The 23,249-nt window shown below is 46.9% G+C and overlaps 1 protein-coding gene across 4 annotated transcripts in view; it reads right to left on the reverse strand.

Moving 5' to 3' along the window:
- Nucleotides 1-5,546: 5,546 nt before the first annotated feature.
- The window catches only part of LOC144162912 (latrophilin Cirl-like), a 254,934-nt gene continuing 237,231 nt past the window's right edge, over nucleotides 5,547-23,249 (reverse strand). For 3 of the 4 annotated variants that reach the window (XM_077693632.1, XM_077693633.1, XM_077693634.1), the window contains 12 exons: nucleotides 22,386-22,569; nucleotides 21,446-21,589; nucleotides 20,799-20,995; nucleotides 20,038-20,087; nucleotides 18,293-18,404; nucleotides 17,473-17,576; nucleotides 15,869-16,259; nucleotides 14,649-14,752; nucleotides 12,229-12,397; nucleotides 10,686-10,850; nucleotides 8,439-8,520; nucleotides 5,547-7,594 (listed from right to left, as the gene is read on the reverse strand). In XM_077693632.1, coding sequence (XP_077549758.1) covers nucleotides 6,945-7,594; nucleotides 8,439-8,520; nucleotides 10,686-10,850; nucleotides 12,229-12,397; nucleotides 14,649-14,752; nucleotides 15,869-16,259; nucleotides 17,473-17,576; nucleotides 18,293-18,404; nucleotides 20,038-20,087; nucleotides 20,799-20,995; nucleotides 21,446-21,589; nucleotides 22,386-22,569 — 2,352 coding nt within the window. In that variant the 3' untranslated portion in view covers nucleotides 5,547-6,944. Of the gene's footprint in view, nucleotides 7,595-8,438; nucleotides 8,521-10,618; nucleotides 10,851-12,228; nucleotides 12,398-14,648; nucleotides 14,753-15,868; nucleotides 16,260-17,472; nucleotides 17,577-18,292; nucleotides 18,405-20,037; nucleotides 20,088-20,798; nucleotides 20,996-21,445; nucleotides 21,590-22,385; nucleotides 22,570-23,249 lie in introns of all 4 variants that reach the window. The other variant, XM_077693635.1, reaches the window with a different exon arrangement.

Raw genomic sequence — 23,249 nt, forward strand, 5'->3', positions numbered from 1 at the left:
GGCCACCATTTCCTTGAGGTGCAGCAGGTGTCGCTGTTTGCACCTGGGTGGCTGAAGATGTCTCCTCAGGCCCTCTCAACGAGGTCCCTGATTGGACAGTTGCCGCACGTGGCGCCACCCCCTGACGCGCCACGTCGGCGTATGCTATCTTATGCGTGATAGCAAGACGCCTGCGTGCTTCGGGGTAAGAGATGTTTTCTTTTACTTTCAACGCAATGATTTCTTTTTCTTTTTTCCATTGCTGGCATGAGCGTGAGTATGCAGCATGGTCACCGCTGCAGTTGACACAGTGTGGTGGGGCAGTGCAGCTTTCCGACACGTGGTCGGTTTTGCTGCATTTTGCACATGTCTGCTTACCCCTGCAACTCTGTGATCCGTGGCCGAATTTCTGACATGTATAGCACCGGCGCGGGTTGGGGATGTAAGGTCTGACTCGGATTTTCACGTAGCCAGCTTCTACGGTCTCCGGGAGAACCGTTGTGCCAAAGGTGAGAACAATGTGCTTGGTGGGGATTTCTTTGTTGTCGCGGCGGATGACTATCCGCTGAACTTTGATGACATTTTGCTCATGGAAGCCTTCAAGGAGTTCATTTTCGGTAAGGTCTAGGAGGTCTGCTTCACTTATGACACCACGCACGGTGTTCATGGAGCGGTGAGGACTGACAGTAACAGCGGTGTCACCAATTTTGTCAACTTTGAGGAGCTTGTCACATTGAGTCTTATCTTTGACTTCAATCAGCAGGTCGCCATTGGACAGACATTTGGACACAAGAAATGGTGACATCTTTCTCATTGTTGTGTTCTCATTTTCCGAGTGCATCACGTGGAAGCGTGGAAAACACTCTTGCCTCTTTGAAAGAAAAAATTCAAAGGTGGTTGCCTCGGTGCGCCCCCTTTTAAGAGAGCGATTCATGGAAAAGGGGTTTGAAGATGCCATACAGCAAGTATGTGTTCGGTGGCAAGGCCGGTCGCCCACCACCGAGCCCAACAAGGGAACGTGGCTTCTTCATGAAAAGCACACGCTAACCGTACCTTGCCACTATAACCCTATGCTTGAAATCAAGAGTGATGTCTTTGCACAGGGTTAACCCTCGCCGCCTGGAGAAGCATGGAAGCAAAGAAGGAAGGAGATGACAGGACAGGGTTAGGAAAGACGATAGGAAAGCAAAAGAATGAAGAAGAGGACAGGAAAAGGCGACTGGCTGATTCCCCCCAGGTCGGGTCAGACTGGGGGCACCGTCTACGGGAAGCGGGGGCCGAAGTGGTGTGTTGCCTCTGCCAGGGGGCCATGAAGGTCCAAAACAACCCTGGCTTTGGCTCAACCACCAGGATGCCCTTTTCCCCGGACACGGCAAAGCCACGCACAGCCGAGGGCGTGGGTGGGTCCAACCCACATGGGCTCGGGGTCCGCGGTGTCGCCACTACCGTCACCTTGAAATGCAAGGCGCCCCTGCGGGCAGGTAAGTATGCCCCAAATTGTTTGTTATTTTGACGCCACCAGATGGAGCACAAACGGGTGCGCCGGTGCATGGTTTCACTGACACTTATTCTAATTAAATCACTTTAAAGCGATTTATGGGTTTCACACAATCTTTTTTCTAAAAATATTCGCGGCTCTTCTCATTGTTTTAATCAAGTGTTGCTTTTAACAATACAGAAAGAAAATGGAACAACTTAGCAGCATGCTTGAACGGGCAAGTTTGTAGGGGACAGCTGATTGTCGCGAGTGCATCTTTTACCTGAACCGACACCAACATTACTTCATCTAAATAAAGGAAGTAGCGAAAAGTTAACTTTCAAAAATCAGTGGAAATGACCTATTTATAAATTAAACCCAGCAAATGGCGTTTTTTTTTTAGTTATTTACGAATTTCCTGCGTCTTGAGTTCCTGCAGATATCCCGCTGGGACTAGGAAGTTCTAGGGCTGCTGTTTCATTGGAATAATATATGAAAAAGTCGAGCGCCTCATGGCGTCCTGGACAGTCGCTCAGCCTCCCACCCCCCCCCCCCCCCCCACCCTTCCCCCGACCGCCTTCACAGAAAAAACACCCTGAAACATTCCTCAGCAACGCTAAGCCACCATACAAGCTAATCTAAAAAAACTCCCACCTCCCCTCGCGGGAACCCCTGTGTAGATGCGACGCATAGGGGGTTCACGTTGCAGCGTTGGACCAACGTACGTTGCGTTGGACAGCGGAGGAACGGCGCTGGAACGATGGAGCGGAGCGGCGCAGGCACCGCGTTTTATAGCGTGCATAACGGTAAGGGGACGCGCCGGCACCAGTGCGTCTGCCGCGGCTATGACGCAACTCAATCGACTTTAATCCAATCCAAGCCAAGTCAAGCCAATCCAATCGAATCCAATCCAATGCCCCTCGCGAGAGAGTGTTCGCTATCGGAGAGGAGAGGGGGTGAGCGGCGGAGAGCGCAGCTCACGCGGCGAGGAGCATGGGGGAGGTGCGGACGCCGACAAGAACGCCGACGCCGGATGCAGGGACAAGGCGGGTGAATGAGATGCAGTCGCATCTAAAAGCGGCTGCATCAGTGACCTTGCTAGGAAAAGCGGCTGCTGTATGCGCCAATGAAGAGTGCATTGGCTGCACAGGGTGCACAGATGATGACAGTGCAGAAACCAGTTTAGCATATACATGGCTGTGTTCCAGCTAATGTGACCGCATCTGCTTGTGCATGTGCAGCATATCGTCTCTAGCTTCATTTTGATTGATTGCAGGATTAAACGTGCCGACGCAACGCAGGCGATGAGGCGCACCGTAGTGGAGGGCTCCAAATTAATTTTGACCACCCGGGGATCTTTAATCTGCGCCGAAATCTCGAACACACGACTGTGTTTGCTTTTCGCCTCCATCAGAAAAGCGGCCGCCACAGCCGGGAATCGAACCCGCGTTATTGTGCTCAGCAGCACAACGCCATAGCCACTGAGCCACCGCGGCAGGTGTCAAGCTTCTTTTATCGTTTGCAGTAGTTTCAGCGAGTGGACGGGCCTATAAGTATATTGACAGATGTCGATGCTCAGCATCACACTTACCGAGCTAAACGGCATAAACGATGCCAAGATCAACATGCGTTGATTGAACCTAAAGTGGGGGCTAATTAGAATAAAAGAACTAATTAAAAAAAACTAATTATAATAAAAGAAGAAAAACAAGATAACCTGGAATAACAAAGTGGCATGTCCCCTGCTTGAGCACCATGACTTGGATTCGCATGAGTCAAACTATAAATTTTTTTGGTAATGTGAAGCTCTAATAAAATTGATGTTTTCTGGCAAGATTTCACAATTGGTCTCGTACTTCACTCAGCCTAAATTATATATACAGCTAAACCTGGATATAATGAAGTTAAAAAAAATTTGCATTTTTTCGTTACATCCAGGTTTTCGGTACAGGCAGGTTTCGGGTTAAAGCTCGTGTGAATGAAGCAGAAACGAAGCCAATATGCTAGACATCAGTGATGCTGAAGTCACCCTTGTTCAATTATATAATTCACACTGAAAAACTGCGTGATTCGCGCCTGCTGCTCCTACATGGCGCCCGTACTATCAAACGTAACTTAGGAATCACTTTTGCTTTTTGCTAGTTTCCAGTGCGTTAACGCGTTTCAAGAACCAAGCTGAAAGGGCGCCTTTTTGCAAACTTTATGCTCTTTTCCGCACTCAAAGTTGTCGAGGGGATGCTAGCTGGGACACTGTACCGGGCGGTAATGTTCTTCTTTCTCGCCGGCGGACGCAGCCTTTAGACAATCGAGTTTATCTTGAAAAGCCAAAACTCTTCCTTTTCTGGCAGCAGAACCCATCGCCGACAAACCGACACCACAGATATCAGTGGAGACGCGCGACTACACGCCGACATGCAGGCGGAGCGCCTATCCGACACCTCACTCACACGTGGAAACGTATGGGAGATTCGCTAGATTAGTGCATTTCACCAGCCGATTTAAAAAAAAAAAGGCAAAAAACATTGACTCATCAGCGTAGCGAATTCGTTACCTCAAGGTTAACTGTTGCAACTCCTTCGTTACAGAGAGGTCGTGAACACATAGGCTTCAATGGAGGTGGAAATGGGGAATTGAAAAACTTCGTTAAATCTGTATTCTTTGCCGCAAACGATTGGTGGGCTTAGAGACCAAAAGGTTCACCAACGTAGACAAGGTGGTGTTTTGTGTCAATTAAGGCAGCAGCGAATTTGCGTGCCCCATAGTATATAGTAACTGCCAGCAACTTCTTTGTCTTGGTTTTGAAAGACCAGCGCACTTTATGCAACGTATAGATACACTGTTCGTATACATTACCAATTGCTTTAACATGTTTTCAGACCTAATGGGAAAACAACGGGGGACACATATGTACGAGCTGTAGATCCAAAATTGCCTTAAGTTTCCTTCCTGGCTCAATGGCAGTGCACCTCTCATCCAAAAACCATTGTTGCTGGTGCTACAAATTGATAGGAATTCATATCTGTGTTAAATAACTGGGGCTTTTAATGCTCCCTTGCACGGTCCACCGATTATGACATTTTGTGCTTAATAGTGCACACAGTGCAGGATAAACTGTCGCTGCTGTTCTGAAAGTAAAAAAAAAAAAAAAAAAAAAAAAAACTCTAGCCTCTTTTAATATTTCCTTGGTGAGCACACATTTTCTACTTTCTCTGCCAATGGCTATAGCTCAACATTAAAGAACAGCTCTTCATATTTCTGAACATGGTCAGCGCCTGTCTCCTGTTGAGAACTTGATTTCACTTGAATTCATTTTAATGCGTTCATAGATTGTCACTAGTGGTGAACTTGCATCACTACATTGGTAGAGCATGTATACAGGTATTATGGTGCCCGCACCGAAGATCACTAAAAGAGTGCTAAATATACCTCGATTATCGCAGTTTACTTGACCACTTTCACTCACCTTTCATGCAGGCATTCTGGGCAATATATTTATCCATTGCGCTTGCTGCATAAAATAGAAAAAAGACCCCCACGAAACAAGGCCTCAACTGAGGTGCATGGTTGGAGTTTCATCATGGAGTTTCATGAAAGGGTCATTTCGAACTACAATGTGCACAAAAGAGGATGTGACAGCAATGAAAACGCATTAATCTGAATCGCATTCTTCCTCTAAGCAACAGTGTTTCATTCAAATAATGTAACAAGTGAACCTGCTTGTTGAATGTAATAAATAACTCAAGCAAGTAAACTTTGAACAGCTTTACCTTTCCATCAGAACAAGTGCACTCTCTCTGGTCGCCCCAAGAACTTTAAAGAAAACTTTAGGAAAGCAAACACACGAGCATTTGCTAAGCTCGTTGGCTTTGGTGATCGTGCAAACTTCCTGTGCTTATCTCGTGCCCATTACCATAATTGTTCATTTATCCAACGATAAACCCACCTATAAGCTTATGACAAAGCCCATTAATTGTTTCAGTGGCATTTTCACGAGTTACAGACAACCCATTGGTCAGTTCATTTATCAATGTGTTCCTATTATGTCATGTACCTCTATACACAGGCCAGGCTGGTACTCGAAAGAAAACGAATACACATAGCAGGATCTGTTATGAAATATTTAATTAGTAACACAATAAATTATGGCATTGTTTTTTTTCTTCTTGAAAACAAATGCACTTTTTTTATGAGAAACCAGCGGTCCAACAAAAAAAATAAAGAACACTTTTCTTCACACACAAGTCCGCGTTCACCATCGTGACACAAACGCACGCAATATTAACATCCACAGAGTGTCCACACAGGCGCGGTGGGAAAAAAAGAGGCCTCGACAAGCACATTTCTCTTACAACCATCTGAATGCAGAACCATCACAGTGTTGTTCTCTCTTTAATGCAGTGATTGAGACGACTAGGGCGCTTTCGAAACAACACCGAACGATGGTACGTAACACTGAGACAGAATTTACACGAGGAAAGCTCTTGGGAGCAGCGGCTGCGGCGACAACCCCGCTGCTCTGACCGCGTACAAACTTCGCTCCGAGGACGGTGGTGACTGGTGAAAGGTCGCACATAGAATGCCGAGCTCAAAGAAAAAAAAAAAAGGAACAGAACTGAACGGTCAGAACTGGTGGCCATTGAATCAGCCTGGCACAATTGTGAGCAAGACGTGAAAGGAAAGGTCTTTCTTCGGCCTGAGTGTCTTGCTTGGTCAAATCCCTTCAAAAAGAACCTAGGAACTGTCATTGGCGGAAGTGTCACGTCAAAGTCACACTGGCATCAGGGCACGTCTTGTTTCTTCGCTGGCGGAGTAGAAGGGCAGCATTTGCGGTTGTTGTTGAGCATTCACAGAGCTGAAGCGCTGCTTTGTAACGACGAAAACACCTTCGGCGAAACACGTGGGCCTTGTCCGGGGCTTCTCCGGCCACGGATGCCGATCCGGGCACAGGTGGGGGGGAGGAATGAGGATCGGAGCACATTCCACCCGACACGATACAAAAAGTGGCGCATGGTTCCGTCGGCACTGCTCTTGGAAAAAAGCGTCAGCTATGTACACGCTATCACACACAAGCACACATGTTCAGACACGTAGTTGTTGGAATGAGGCAGCATTCCGCGTCGCCTTGCACATATCGGCATGACAGCTGCTCGGTGACCACGGCAGGAATCGCGGGACAACGGAGAATTCCAGTTTGGCTTATTTCTGCGCTTGGCTTCCCACTCCTGCGCGTGTGCGGAGACGGGGCATTGCAAGCAGCTGTCTTCACGCAAGACATCCGTATGGGCAGGGTTGAATGAGTGCGGAGTGATGTCGATAGGCACGCACATGACGACTGCCCTGGTGTTGCACTGGTGCGAGGCAAGCCACGGCGACAGGGCGCAGAACGGACTCAGCGGGTGGGGCAGAGCGCGAAACTCGCCAAACTATGAAGCTCTCCAAAATATTGCTTGTCATGCGCGCGTAGCTCCGACGCGCGTCACACAAGACGTCAGCAGTCCGTGCTGAGGTGCGCCGACGGCTGGCAGGGGTGCTTGGCGGCGGGCGGCGGCCGGCCGTCGGCCACGGTCGGTTGTAGCCGGCACTTGACGCGGTCGCCCTCGAAGACCGCCATTACGAGCGCCGGATCGGCGAGCCTGCAGTCCATGGCTGCCGCTACGGGGTCCACGGCTGCCATCGGCCGCTGGTGGGGTGGGTGGTGAGGGTGGTGGTGGAAGGCGTGCCGGATGAGCGGCCGCCGGTCGCAGCCACCCAGGAGGCTCGAGCCGGACTGGTGGCTGCTGGCGTCGGAGCGGCTCCGCGAGTGGCACTCCTCGTCCGAGCCAGGGCCGAGCATGGCGAAGCCTGGCGTAGCGGCCATCATCGGGGGCTCATCCTGGTCGATGGTCTCGTAAATGTGGTCCAGGTACACGCTGCCGGAGTCTGATCCACGGTAGTGGCCGTAAGGGGGCGGCAGGTGCGGGTCGGCGCCCATCCCGTCGCACTCAGCCACGGAACAGTCGCCGAACTCACCGCCGTGCACGGAGCCGTCGCAGTCGACCGGCACTTGTCGCGGGAGCACCAGGATGGCGTCGCGTGGCCGTGGAGTGGTGCGTGTGCTAAGGACCTGGCACATGGTCGGAACTCTTGTAGATTGGCGATCTGCACAGATGGGGCCAAGAGGGGGGGAATCGTTAGGTGGTGCAAATGATGTGGCTTATTGTGATATTGTGATCACAGGCTAGAGAGGCCTTATCACCAAAAGAGCAGGGGCCGGAGGGCGTGCACACTAAAAAATTAAAGCCGTTCCACTCAATGTGAAAGCTGTCGGAAGTGCAGAGCAGTGATTCGCCATAATGGGCTGTGGCGCCGTTATCCACTCACTGCTACCACCCAATGCAATTCAAATTTCTCGCCTTCGCAGTACTTGCGTGCAACATGCCTGAAACTGCACCAGTGGGAGTTCTGTTCTTTTTGTGCTTGCTTCTCCTCCCGCACGTACTGGCGTTGCACTGCCACTGTTTTTCGTTTCCTATCGTAAAAACCAACCCAACGAGCGTTCCTAACTAAATGAACGCGACCAGTGCCGGTTAATTGCGTATATTTTGCCTGAAATATACCTACAGCTTTCTTTGTGCTAAACAATGAGGATATGTATGACAAGCACCAGCAGTTGACGAGTTTCGAACGCTTATGACCATATAAACCGCTTGGCTTTTGAAGCCTCTGAACTACGCCGCGACAACAGCTGCTATGACAGAATGCCATGGGGCTCTACTTGGGTCCAGCGAGCGAGCTACGACTACAAGGCGAGCCCCTAAAGTGCTCTGCACTTAAAACTATCTTGCTACAGCAACGATGATGAAAATTGCTGTAACGTTTGCAAGTTAGAACCAATGCGTGTTCCTTTTTTGTTACTTCTTCCTGTTGTAGTAGACACCTCAGTAGCCTAGCTTGAAATGCGCTCAGCTGTGCAGGGAAAGCAATTTCATCGACGATCACTCACCTAGTGTAGCAGACCTCATCGAGGATGATTGTGTGACAACAGAGTCCAGGTTCTTCGGCGGGCACCAAAATTGGTTGGCAAGCTGCAAGAACGGAAGGCAAGGCGCGCGGTGAGCTCCGAGCACTCTGTGGGACGTATTAGCGGCAACACTCAATGGCAGTGACACAGCTGCATTGTAGCTGTTTTCAATGCAGAAGTTACTCGCTGAATAGACATCTCTCTCACTACAGCGACAAACTGTACCAATGAAAAGTGTACACTTACAGCACCTGTTTTATTACGAAAGAAAAAGGGCTGCTTTCAAGAGTAAACGCTTGCCCATGGGTGCGAGTGTAACACAACCTCAACAGGCAACAGAGTTACCATACGTGTGTGCACTTTGATCTTAGACAAAAGGCCGAGAAGCGATTTAGTACGCAAAGAGTGTGTCTCGCAGTGTCTCTGGGTCGGCCGCTCTCCGTAGGGCTAGAACTGAGGGACGTATCAGGTCCCTGGAATTCTTCCAAACGTGCCTGTCGTGCCACAAAAGCTTTACTGACCCATCTAAAAGCCACAAGCCTTGATCAGACTTTATAAATATTTCAAATAACGTATGTTCCTCTTCATCATTATAAATCATCATTGTCACAGCATTCATCTGGCGTAGCAAGCCAGGCGGTTTAGCTCAGCTGACATTGCCAGACTCATTAAAAATTGTTCTCTCTCTCTCTCTCTCTCTCTCTCTATGCATGTGCAATATTTTACAGCAAAGTGAAGAAAGAATAAGTTGGTAGGAGTTAATGGCTGGGTAAAAAGGAGGTGAACCAGCCGCTCGCATGCATAAATTGAGGCTTTTAAAGAAAACAGTCGGGCATGAGTGCATGCAAAAGAAAGAAGAAAAAAGAATTCGAGACCATAGCTACCAGCCTTTACTCTTCTTGGATACGTTGAAAATTTGGCTGCGATTTGCTACTAACTGTTAATAAAATTGCAAGAACGATGAACATAAATTTCGCTTGAAACTAACTTTGGCCCTTGATAGGCCAAAACAGCTGCTACGCCTGATTCGCAAGCAAGAAAACGTGTGTGCAAGAATTCCCTGAGTTTTGCGGCCGACAGAAACAAAGTTGCCGCATGCCAATCAGTCGAGCGAAAAACGCTGCGAGATTTGTGGCAGGTTCTCTTATTGCTGTCAGCTCAGATTGATGACAGAATTGCAAGTGGAGATGCGTTCCGTGTTATAACTGCTGCATCATGCATGGCCTTAGCGACAACAGCAGAAACTAAGCTACAGCAAAAAAAGTTGGCTGATGATTACGATGCTCCCTAGTGCGAAATTTGTGCGCAGGACAAACTGCATTCCTCTGGGTGACAGCGCATACGTGCCACATCTCACAAAGTGATCGCCGGATCAGCAAACGAACGAAGGCCCGCAATCTACTGTGGCATTGTCTCATAGCACGTTGCCGCAGGGAACCGTGTCTTGCGCCGTTCGCCATACTTTCATCCTACGATTTCCTGCTTGCTCTGTCATCGGTGGCCTCTTCGTTCTCTTGGTTATTTCTTAACACCTCGCTGCCAGAGAGATTGTCTCGTGCTGTCTCAACGTCCGCCCTCCCCCTCACACTTTCGCCATACTTTCCTCCGCTTTACCGCTCGTTCTGTCTCGTCTGTCTTCAGTGTACCCTTTATTCACTCGGTTACAATGAGGGACGACGGCACCGTGGAACCACAGGAGCGGGCACTTAAGTGCTGCGCCCCAAAATTTCCCACTATCCTGCTGCAGGTGCCAACCCGCCCCTCGGAATAGCCTGTGATGCCAAACTCTCAAGTCAGCGCAGTCTTAAACTCGAATTACCAGTTCTACGCAGTGAAGGTACACCTGGAGGGCGATTTTTGCAGGGCGACAGATTAATTAAGACAACCTGACGATTCTCAACATCGGCATAGAAATCTCGAACTCGCAAGCATTTTTTCGCTTTTCGCCTGAATCGGGAAAGACAGCTACCGCTGCAGAGAATTTAAACTGTAACGTTGTGCTGAGTAATCCGTGCAGTCTTAGGCACTCTGCGCTTTCTCTCCCAGTAACGTTCGGCATACTCGGTAGCAGCCTCTCTGCCGAGGAGTGAAGAAGCGAGATAGTGAGATAGAGATAGTGAGATAGAGAGGAGGAGGCAGTCGACAGTAGGCACGCCCACTACCTGCAGGGGCCCCCCCTCGGAGCAGGGTGCGGTCAGAGTAGCAGCGGAGGGGGGTAGTACTACGCACACTATGTGGTCCGCCGCCGCACGAGGGTGCCGAGTGGGCCGTGCCGTTGGAGTGCGCAAAGGAGGGGCGCTCCGAGGTGGAGGAGGCGCCGCACTTCTTGCCCCTCCGCAGGCACCAGGGCAGCCAGGGGCACTGCCGCGCCAGCTGCTTGTACTCCTTGCGCACCTGCACGGCGGGAGGGATCGAGCGGGCGGTTGAGTGGTGTCGAGTGCAAAGGACGTTTCGACGAGGTTATCCGAGGGCGTTCACACGGAAGGACGTGTGAAGCCACAAGAAGCGAATTCGTGACACTAAATGTGAAAACTTGGAATGAATGCGCAGGAGAACCGAAACGCCAAAAGCAGTGGACTTTGAAGGACACACGAGGCCTAGAGGCACCAACTCTAGTTGTGGCTTGAATTCCATTATGAAAGCTGCATCTCAAAAAGTTAACTCTTTACCGTAAACTACTGTAAAGCTACCGCAAACACTGTACCATACTGTGCTATTCCATATGCTATTGCATATGGGTTCTTGGTATACATTGTATACCAAGAACCCTAACGTACTCTGAACAGCTACTGTAAACACGGAGGTATCATAAACACTGATGTAGGTGCTAATGCTCCGATGCCATTCCAGGTTACACGGGGTGTGTTTCAACAATACGATAGCCTGAAGAAAAAGTGGCTGTACTGGAAACATCTGGCTGCAGCCAAATATTGTTGACCGATTCTAGTTTCCCTTACCCTGATTCGCTTGCAATCAGATCCAATTTCAGATTCGCAACAGTGATAATGTTATGCAATGCCCAAATAACCGACCAGCAGGCCCAATACTTTTTTATGACTGAACCGCTCACTGCTTTTATACACTGCTACAACTCTGCTTTAAAAAAAAAAAGCAAGAAAAACAGTCAAACCTGACTCTATCGAACCAATTCAATCAATCAATCGAATCCTCCCGTTATGTAGAACTATTTTTGGACACGGTATATTTACAATGAGAATATATAGAAAAAAAAAAAAAACACCAGCAACTTCCACTATATCGAACACCAAATGACAAAGAAGTGTCCTCTCAAGTTGCCCCCTCAAGTTGCAGGCAGTGAAGTTGTTCAAGGAAAAGACTATACAGAAGTATTTTGTGCGAAAGTAAGGCAGTTTCATGAATGAAGTGTTTTTATAAATGCACACACAGTAAAACCCCGTTACAAGAGACAGTTACAAGAGACGCTTGGTTATAAGAGACATTCGAATGAAGGCAGTTTGGTTGGTTTCCCTATGTTCGCCATGTTAGCAACATTGCATACAAGAGACCTTGGTTACAAGAGACACGTTTTCTGGCTCCCTTGAGTGTCTCTTGCGACGAGGTTTTAGTGTACGTGCATTTATGACGTCCAGCTCCTTAGCCTGCTTATATTGAATGATCCCCTACAGCGAACAGATAGGTTTTTTTTTTTTTTTTTTTTTTTTTTTTTTTTTTTTTTTTTTGAGAGTTCGATCTAACCCACTTTGACTGTAGATGTGTTTCTCTGTGATAACCGTGCAGAGTGCGTGGTCACCTTGTCGTTCCTGAGGCAGTGGAAGACGAAGATGAACAGGCCCTGCAGGCTGTTGAGGAAGGTGAAGAGGTAGGCCATCACCACGGACTCGGCGTTCAGGTACAGCAGTCCGAAGCCCCACGTCAGGCCCAGCAGGACCACCAGCACCGCTGCACTGCGGATCCAAATCCTACACAGAGGAAGATATAAAAAGACGTTTAAAAAAAAGGAGTTGTAACAGCCCAATTATTTGAACGGCACCATCTAGTTTCACACATCGTGATGGCCAAAATTACCATTTGAATATGTATTAACATACATATCAAGCAGAATCTGCAGAAAAGATTTTTTTTTTTCATTTGCTTAGAGAGGCACATGAACCACATTGCCTCTTCTTTCTATTATCATTTGTAAAGGGCTATAGACCCACCCACTCTCATTACTTGGGGTAACTACCTCCATCCACCCTGGAGTTCCCTACCCTCCCCCAAGCCCACTTTTTGATGATTCACTCAAGCATAAAACGTGCCTAAGTTTCTCTGCAACATTCTCATCCATTGATACCAGAATTACAGCCACAGTGCAATAACCTTTAAAGGGACCATGAAGACAAAATACAAGTTTGGTTCATTAGAAAGCCTGCTTTGTCCTGATAACAATGATACCGATTTCATCACAAACTTCGAAAAAATAACGGAGATATTAAAGAAAACGTGTGGAGCTGTGGCGACTCGCTAGCCAGTTTTCAGCAACTTTTCTATGACGTCACAGAATCTTGTTCGGGTGATTGACGGCGGCCGAACTAATCAATCGCCAGGACACATGATTGGACGATTGTAGTGGGGCCGCTAGTTCCGTTTGATCGAATCACTCAAATGCTAACGTGCGCTTAGCACACTGAAAATTGTGTTTTTAGTGCTGGCCCATATGACGTCACTCGCGCCAATAACACGTCACGGTGGCGCGAAATTTGGGAGTTCTTAAGTATTTCTTGCATTTTTATCGGTTAAAAAACGTCTTTCGTGGCCGGAATGGAGCTGAGTGAGGTACTGAAGCCTAGCTCTCAAAAGTTAAACAAAGTTGTATTTTCTCTTCATGGACCCTTTAACTTAACTCTTTCGGGACCGCCGGAAAAAGTGATGAAAAAGGGAGGTCTCGGTAAAAATTTTTTATTACATGAAGCAAAGATACCATCTTGCTTTAGCATATACCAAAATGCAGCTAATTATATGTTCTTTGACATACAATACCATGTTTTACTTCAACACTGACGATAGCGCCATGAAAAAATCTGAAAGTAAAAACTTCGTAAAAAAACTACAGAAAAAGATAAAAAAAGCGTAAATATAAAAATATTAAAAAAGAATAAAATTATTTTAGGATATACAAAATCTAACAAAATGCTTTGTTTATTCATCGTGAAAGTTTGATGCAGCTAGGTGTAACTGGTTTTTTGTTTTTGTGTGATCTCTTCGGCACTAGGGCCATGGCTACAACGTCGCCCAAGTACACGCCGGGCTCTCGTCTCGGCGAAAACTTGATCCGTTTCTGCGCTGGTGGCAGGAGATCACCACCATAGGTAGTTAACACCCTAGCGAACAAATATAAACCAGCCAGAGCATATTTCGAGCGCACATAGCTACTCTAGGGCCAATTGAAAAACCGAAACCAACACCCACCTTTGAGCGCGATTCATGTTCCGGGCTGATCGACACCCGAGTCCTCACTCGAGCTGAAATCCGATCTCTAAAGTCGCATTCCGACTCTTCACTTTCACTTTCACCATCATTGTCAAAATCCACAGTAGAAGGCGAAGATACGCGAGACGAGATGACGCGGATCTCTTCGCTCGCGCGTGAGTATGTTTACATTCGAAGCCACTGCCCGTCAGAATAAAATATCTGATGCGTTCCCGCCTGGTGATAAAAAAAAGAAACTTCACAAAAGAGAAAACTCCAATTTTCAAACTATCTCCTAGATGTCGCTAGCTGTTCCATCGAGCGAAAATTTTTATTCTGCAGGCTCGCGAAACCATCGATCATTAGTGATCGATGGCCTATAGGAGCGGTCCCGAAAGAGTTAAACAACGTGTGCAGCGGACATATGTAGCGGATGTACATATAAGCCACATATATAGTGGATAGGGCTCAAAGAAATGCTCACGGGCCCAGATTGCTGACACTGCAGACTTGACTAACAGAGTGTAATTGTGGAATTAGAAGTCCTGCAGTGCTTGGTTGTGAACGAGAGAATTTGCCATCTTTGGAACAGCAGAAACAAAACTTGTGTCACGGCACCGAGCACACCGTGCAGTAGGGTAGTGACTTACTCCGCTGTAGTTTGCAACTGACGACATTCATCGATGACAGCAGCGACTGAACTATCTAACCGTCACAAGCTCAGAACTTATGACGACCGTGGTGGTAGGCTGTATCACCCACCTCATGTTTTCCATCTTGGACTGCTCCTTGTTCTTGACTGAGCTGGTGAGGGTGGAATGGTGGCACATCATGTAGATTGCGATGCTGAGGAACACCAGGTTTGCCTGTGAGACGAGGAGGAGGAGGAGGAGGAGGAGACAGTGCGTTGAGACACTGACACTCAAAACAATTGATTGATTGTGGGGGTTTAACGCGCCGACGCAACGCAGGCGATGAGGTGCGCCGTAGTGGAGGGCTCCGGATTAATTTTGACCACCTGGGGATCTTTATCGTGCGCTGAAATCTCGTACACACGGCACTCAAAACAATGCCGCAAAGGGAGACGACATTCAAGCCTCGGTTATTTGTTCACCACATGCGCAAAATTCTGCATGACCCTTTTCAACCTGGTTATTAAACTGAGTGCGTGTCCAGAAAATTTTCGGGGAATCATTCGGAAAAATGCGATGGGGTCCGTACTAGCAGGGCGATTCTAGATGTGTGACAGATTTTTCAGTTTCACTTTATTCATCTCGTAGTTACAGGAATATCCAATACAGTGTTTGAAACCACAGCCGACTGGCCTGCAGCGGGTCCAATGCAAAATACGCTATATTTGCAGCAACAGCAACAAATACATGTTGAAAAATAGAAGGTAAGTGAAGATATCGTAACGTATAACATACCATATCATTTGACAAGCCAGATCACCACATAACATAACACAGTAATAATAAGCATTACATTCAAACAAACAAACAAAAACGCAATTATCATTAGGTATACAAACTTTGAAATACAAAAGTTCCTTTTATTCTCCACGTTATTAGGTATGCAATACCACATATGGGTGCCACTAAACTGAACTAATCTTTGTCCGTAGGTATTACGGCAAACCGGCAAATAAAACTGGTCATTAGTTGCAGCTCTGCTGTTTCCTCTATGGCTAACAAATAAATATACCCAATACAAATTTGGTTCGATGAACTGAGTTCACTTTCCAATTCCTTTTCAAACGGCAGCAATGCCGTAAAAACCAAAAGCCCAAGCCTTAATCATCTCTGGTTCGATGAACTGAGCTCACTTTCCAATTCATTTTCAAACACCAGCAATGCCGTAAAAAAACAAAAGCCTTAATCGTCTTCGTTCAGAACTCAACACTGCAACGTTAGGTTTCGCGACAGCCGCGTTCAAACGGTGCATCAGCCAAAAAACGTGGAGCAGCGTTGCAGCGTTCTCACCAGCAAGATGGCGACGACAGGACCGACGAAGCTAAGGATGAAGTAGTTGTCCGCCCGAAGCCAGCAGTGTCGGGGCGTGCCGTAGCTGGCCGGGTCGATAGCTGCTGCAACGGCCACAACCACAGCGGGTGCACCGTAGGCCAGCGCGTAGTACCAGCCAAGGCGCGACTTCTCCGAGTCAAAGACCTCAATGAGCATGACATAGAGCTGGAATCCCTCGAAGAACATCCACAGGAAGGCAGCCAGGAAGAAGTAGTGCAGCAGGCCCGCGACCACGCCGCAGAGCGCGCGCTGCGCCGTCTGCGAGATGCCCGCCACGAAGACCACCTCGGCCACCAGCAGGCACACACACAGGTTCTTGTGGATCACCGTGCGCTCGCTCTCCAGGCTCCTGCAGGTTGTGAAAGAGAGAGAACAGTCCTCCTTAGCCGGTGAAAAAAGAAGTCCAAGGACACCGAAGTACTGTATCATTGTGCGTATAATCCGCCCCTGCATATAATCTGCACCCCACTTTCAGCCCGCCGGAAAAGAAATAAAAAAAATCCTCGCGTATTGCCTGCACATTTGATACAGGAAAGGCTGCACCAAAGCTACTGCTCAAGCAACACATCACATACCATGTATGTAGACAGAAAAAGTGTATATTTACCGAGTAGAATACACTGACTGCAAGGTGAAAGTCACAATTCACTAATAAAATTCTGTTGTTAGAGTGCGCTCGTCCTTGTATGTTTTGCGCAATTGCTTCCATGGAAGGCTTAGTCAGTGGTGTTACTGCGTAGGAGCTTCACGGTACAATGTGCATTGCCGTGAAGCTGCACTAAAGGAAAAACCCTGCGTTTTATCCACACCCCTACTTTGCCACTGAAATTTCTGCATTTTTTGTGCGGGTTATACGCACAAAAATACGATACTTCTTGTAGCTTGTGAATGCAAAAGCCTTAATGCCTCATTGAATGCCTGGGACGCTTTGTTTTTGCCCCGCAATCTCGAATAACTTCATCCCCCTGCTGCTTGAGATGATTTGCTTCACCGTCCCCTACGTCCTATGCTTTCAAATAACCTCGATCTATGCTCATTCCTGCGGCCACGTATTGGGAGAGTTTACGACGACAGGAGATTTCGCTGCCTGTCCATTCACTCGCTTGGCCGGGTTCCTCCACCCTTTTACTTCATTTGTAGTGTACTGGTGTGGACAGTTCGCTAATGCAGAGTTTAGGTGCATGCTATAGAATGCCTTGCGCTATGGAACGCTTTAAAGGCGCATGGTCTAAGGAGCCCTTTTGCTGTTATGGATTCTGAGGCCGGATGCCAACTTTTCCACTAGGTAAGCTATTTCATGCTTTTACATTAAAAGAATGCGCCAAGCACCTTTTGAGAAAATTAGTAAGCAGGAAACGAGACATGGAGGTACAACACTGCATGTATGTTCTTCGACAAAAGCAAGCCTCTGGTGATCAAGCACGAGAGTTTCAAAACCTCTCGACTCAAACCATCTACGGCTGCGTCGCTCTGTATGAAATTCTCGTTTCATAAGATGGGTGCACGTGCTTTTTGATTGCTGCTAGTGACAAGGGATACGGAGAAAGAGAGTAGAGCCGCACCTGAAGAATTGGAAGGTGATGATGGTGAGGACGAGACAGACGATGGAGACGAAGCAGCCGACGTAGGTGATCACCTGAAGGGCCACTTCGTTGGAGTAGGAGAGCTGCGAGGGGGTGAGGCAAGCACAGCACGTGACGCAAACGAACGCAGTAAAAATAGTTACGGTGAAGTCAAAGGAGAAGCTGAAGTTAGGAGGCTAAAAATTCATTATAACCATTGTCTGCACCTAACACAAACACTGGAAGGCACTGCTACGAATCTTTGTTATATTGATGAGTTCATTACAGCCCATTTTAATTATATGACGTGTAAAAGTAATAAGATAACTTTGCCTGAAGCTGACCGCCACTCAAAAATCACAGCCTTTTGTTGTCAGCACTTTATGGAGAAGGGACCATTAAAGAAAAAAAGGGAGGAGAACACTGAAAAGTACACAAACAGAAGCTGGATTTCAGTGGATATAAGGCTCACAAGCTCTGCATTGCTTTTTAGGTAAAACTGTTCAGAATTAAGATTGCGTTGCAGGGGATTCTACGTGGCAACATGTTTTAAAAGCTCAAAGCGTGCGCATATGTGACGATGATCATTAAGACCCAATTAAGCAACATGTTATATCTAATGACAATTCCTCTACGATGATTAATAAATGTACAGGTTGGCACTACGCTACACTAGAGACCACATGACAAGGTCAAGACGTTGAACAACGTTCTGTAGCTGTCACTTGTGAAATATGAGAGCCCCACTTGTCACAACAACTGAATGAAGTTTACTATTTGGCTTCTGCAGAATTCTGTGCCTGCAACATTCACAACTCACCTGAACAGCTCTGACATCCATGAGGACTGCGAAGTTCGTCAGGTGATCGCACGCACAGACGGTGTGCGTCTGATTGCTGGCTTCCACCCAACAGCCTCGCTCCGACCAGTCCCTGCATAGAGTTAAGGAAGATATCAAACAATGCATGCTTAGACTGACGAGCTAACATCCAGAACTGTAAGTAATCCAGCGGCAAATGCCAAAATTTTCCTGCTGTAACACTTTCCTGCCCATGCCTATTCAAATTGATAGTAATTTATCGACACTTTCAAGTTGAAATTTTGACGTTTTCTCGTTCGAATTTAGTGCTTTCCGCATGTGCTCTGGGAACTGGCGCCATCTACTAACCAGTAGAGACAATTACGCCCTCTTTGCTCTTGTTTTCTACCGCGGCGCCAATATTTTAAAGCGCTGCCGAAGTCGTGTAATGGGCGCTCTGAAGATGCGGAGGCGGTGTGGACATCACACAGACAGCGCCGCAGAAATGACACATTTCTAGTGATTTGAACAAGACTTACACGTGAATTTTTGGATGATGTTCGCAGCATTGACTCCGAGGACAAGTTTTATTCATGGGATTTTTAGTATGGAAAGCAAAAGTGCGTAAAATCAGCTAGGAAACTGATACACCTGTTCGACACAAGCCCCAGAAAATGCAACAATATCGATACTGTAAATTGTGCTATGAACAAAAAAAAGAGTAGAGCAGAAAACCAATGTTTTCTGCCATGCATGTACAGCCTACCTATGTTTTACAAGTTCAAGGAACTGATTTTCAGTGGCACAAAAACCCCCATGGCTAACTGTTTTTTTTTTTTTTTTGTAAGTCAAGAAATTTTAGTCGGGCATTTGATATTTGCAGGAGTTTTGCACTTCTAGCATGTGTACAAAATGCATATCTTCAATATTTCGTGTGTTTTTCTCTGTGCGGAGCAATACCGACATTTTTGCTTATTTTTTGTGTGTGTCACAAAATTTTTCTGTTCAGCTTCCTTTCTTGCTTTTTTTTTTTTTGCCACATAAATATTCTTGTTTGAAACAATTACTATTGCAAAGGAAATTAACCCTTCTACATTTCGATACCATACACTCATATGTTGCACATTTTTTGCGACCGGGAAAAAAAAAATTTGCTAGACTACCCAAAATCGCCGCTTTTCCCATCGGAAGGAAAGTGTTGGAAACATAAGGTATATCTACAGTTCTATAGTACTTATATAGGCCGATGTAAAGTCAGAGCTTGTTCCTCTCCGTTCCTTCCTTGCATGGTTTGCCTTATTCTGCACTGATGTTAGAATTCATTCATGCCATCTAACTAAGCTTACCACACTTTTATAGACTGATGGGCTAGTTAGCACCTCGATATTCACAAAACACATGATCCCTGAAAAATCTTATTAAGTGCTTCATGTTACGAGAATGTGTGCCCACTTGGCTAACTAGCACTTAGCCTTCATGCAGGTGACTTTTAAATAAGAAATCAACACACTACGTTCCAAGGTTTACAGCGTTCATTTCGTATGAAAGACTAGGACCTCTCCATTGACGCTTTTCAACAGTCAGATATGAAAAGGCAGGCCTGTCCAATGCTAAATAAAAGTTGTTTTAGGATGACGCGCTGTTGCTAACCTCTTTGAAAGTTCATAGAGACAGCCTCAGTTATTCCACGAAGCTAATATAATCGATCTCAAACACCGACTTTACAGGACAAGTTAAGCGAGAGGCAGTTTTGTTGGACAACCCACCTTTTGCTGAAGTCCCAGAAGACACACTGCGGATCGCTGACATTTTCCTCCTAAGATATGAACAAAAAAAGGGACACAAAGGCATTAGCAACAGACAGAACACATTAAAAAAAATGTTACTCTGTAAATTTAGTCACAGGTCCCAGTCACAGCTCCCAGAAGTTATGAAAAGTACTTTCGTGATTGAGACAGAGAACAATTTTAAATGTGACTACTGAACATAAACTGATATAGAATCTACAATATATAGAATACACGTTGATCTATATCGGCGATATTTATATCAGCCTATCAAATAGCTGCAAAGTAATGATGTAAGCCAGCCAGGGATTCTGAACAACAATCGAGCATTTGTGAACATGAAAATTTCCGTTGCTCGCCTTCTTGTATACTCGGGAACAAGTTAAGAACGAAAAAAGCTCATGTACAGTATCACTTCGCCTAAGCGACGGACCCGGATGTCAACGGGCGCGCACTATCAATGCGTGACATCGTCTGCCTGTTCTCACGTAGCTTGTTTGCCGTCGCTGAAGTATTTTATAAGCATATTAAGTCTGAGAAATCATGAAAACGGCCCGTGACATGTTCAATATACTCCCAGTAATGCACTAACTGCGCCGCGCGGAGTAACATCCGGCTGCGGTGATGAGGCACAGCGGTAACTTCCGTTGCCGTTCCTAAGTTGTAACCGAGTATAGCAGCGAGATACTTTAGTGCACCGCACCAGTGGCGTGCGCAGCAATAGAAATTATGTGCAGTACCTGATTATGCCTCAGAGTGACAACAACAGGCTGGGAAAGTCCCAGGACTCTCCGTCTCCCCAGGGCGGCCGCTACGACCCTCGAGTTGACCATGCGCGTCGTACTGTTCAGAATAGCACTGGAGGCTGCGTTGGGGTTGGAGGCCGACAGGATGGCCTCCATCTTGCGGTAGGAGAAGAACGCAACCTTCACCACTCCTGGAAGAAATGGAAGAAACGTAATTAGCATTGCACACTACCTGTCATGTGCCCTTCAGCTTTTCCTACTTACAAACTTACCTTGTTCCCTCATGTGACAAATTATGACATTACAAAGGAAGCAAACAAACAGCCACCAACTCCTTTCATCAAAGCTAATTACGTCAAAGCTTCATGGAAATAGTCGCAGTGTTGGCATTCTTATAAAACCTATAGTAACCGCACAAAATTGGAAGAACGCTCGAGTATTGGAGATTCTCAGTACCGCTTGAACATTGCTAGAACAAAAAAAAAACTTTTTTTTCATGCACCAGATTGAGCATAATGCTTTACTTTTTATTCATTTTGTTTCTGATTAACTCAGCCGCATCATACTAACCTTACATTCAAGTGTAAGTTGCATTTCCACAGCGGGCAGAAAAACTTATCCCAGGAAACCTGTGCACTCACCGTTTCTCGCACTCTCTAGCAGCGTCTTGTACGGAAGGTAGATGGAGTCTCCCGAATCTGACCACGACGTTCCACGGGTCACGGACGGATCGGGGAACGCCATGTCCGTTACGCTCTGGATGTTCAGGACTCGAACCGCCACCACTGGGAAAAGCAAGCCATGTTTTTAGTCTTTTCTACCCTACCAGTGAAGACTGCATATCTACTTCGTTATTCCCTAAATTCTAAAACTTACTTCGAGGTTCCGGAATTTGGAGACAATTCGAATCTTCTGCCAAACCAAAATGTCACTGGTGGGTCATTTTCTGATTTAGTAAATTATACAGTGGTGAACTTGGAAATTAATTAAAGACGGAGGAAAAGACCACACTCCACTTGTCCACAATGAGAGCATTGAAATGTGGAGCATAACTTCACCCCTCGCAGAGAACCACAGTATCTCTCTCTCTCTCTCTCTCTCTCTCTCTCTCTCTCTCTCTCTCTCTCTCTCTCTCTCTCTCTCTCTCTCTCTCTCTCTCTCTCTCTCTCTCTCTCTCCCTCCCTCTCCCTCTCCCTCCCTCCCTCCCTCCCTCCCTCCCTCCGCCTCGTCACGAAAGGGAGGAGATAAATGACAAGTGAGATTGCGATGCAATTTTCAGAGAGGCACATGTGTGAACACAAAATATTGGACAAGTAGATCGATAACGCTCATGGCGTAAAATAGTACCAACACCCCGGTACCGACACCCTGGTGCCGACACCCCAGTGCCAATTTCTGAAACCCCAGTGGCAATCCCCCAGTGATAATATCCCAGCGCCAACAGACAAGTGCCAATTGCCAGTGCAAAGTCCCCCGTACAAACTCTACAATGCAAATACCCCAGTGCAAACACTCCAGTATCACTAACCACATCGACTTGAATCAACATTGGCGAGAGAACACCCTGAGGTCGGAACTCACTGATGTTGCTCTGCACGCGGCTGTAGTTCATGCTCGAGCTGTGGCTCTTGACCATGAGCATGGCGTTGCGCTCGAGGCCTTCGAGCAGGGAGGAGGCAGCCGCCCGCTGCTCCATGGGCGGCAGGTCTCCCCAGGCACTGCGCTGGTGCTCCTCCAGCAGGTTGCTGCTGAAGTCCACCACCGACTGAAAGGGCGGACGACATGAATTCGTGACAACTCCTTCCTCACGCAACCCGTTCACTCTGGCATGACAAAAGACTGATCTGCCTCTTTTGCTACGCTACAAAAACGTTCACTGGAAAGTGATAACATCACTGGTGTAGGCAGTAGTCATGCACAAAAATGTTTATCTTGAATGATTAGAGCTTTTTAAGTGTGGCCCATGACAAGCCAAGATTTGATTTCGAGAAAGTTAGGGTAGTGGGTGTGTCACGACATGCTATGTTTAGGGGAGGAAAATGAATCAATAAAATGTTTCAGTGATTACATGCCACGAACTTTTAATTTACTCTAATGCTGTTCAAAATTCATAATTAGCCTTGAACTTAAACAAATGCAAGCACTATTATCCATCTCCCCTTGAGCTTGATACTAAACACCCCTCCTTCTTTCCACTGAGATAGGGACATATTAGAAGAAATTAAGAAGAAGAAATGGGCTTGCACAGGGCATGTAATGTGAAGGCAAGATAACCGTTGGTCATTAAGGGTAACAGAGTGGATCCCTAGAGAAGGCAAGCGTGGCAGGGGGTGGCAGAAAGCTAGATGGGCAAATGAGATCGAGAAGTTTGCGGGGATAAATTGGTCGCAGTTAGCACAGGACCGGGATAGTTGGAGACCTATGGGAGAGGTCTTTGCCCTGCAG

The sequence above is a fragment of the Haemaphysalis longicornis genome, unplaced genomic scaffold (genome assembly GCF_048455015.1).
Source record: "Haemaphysalis longicornis isolate Haplotype H1 unplaced genomic scaffold, Haemaphysalis longicornis Haplotype H1 scaffold_12, whole genome shotgun sequence".
Classification (NCBI taxonomy): domain Eukaryota; kingdom Metazoa; phylum Arthropoda; class Arachnida; order Ixodida; family Ixodidae; genus Haemaphysalis; species Haemaphysalis longicornis.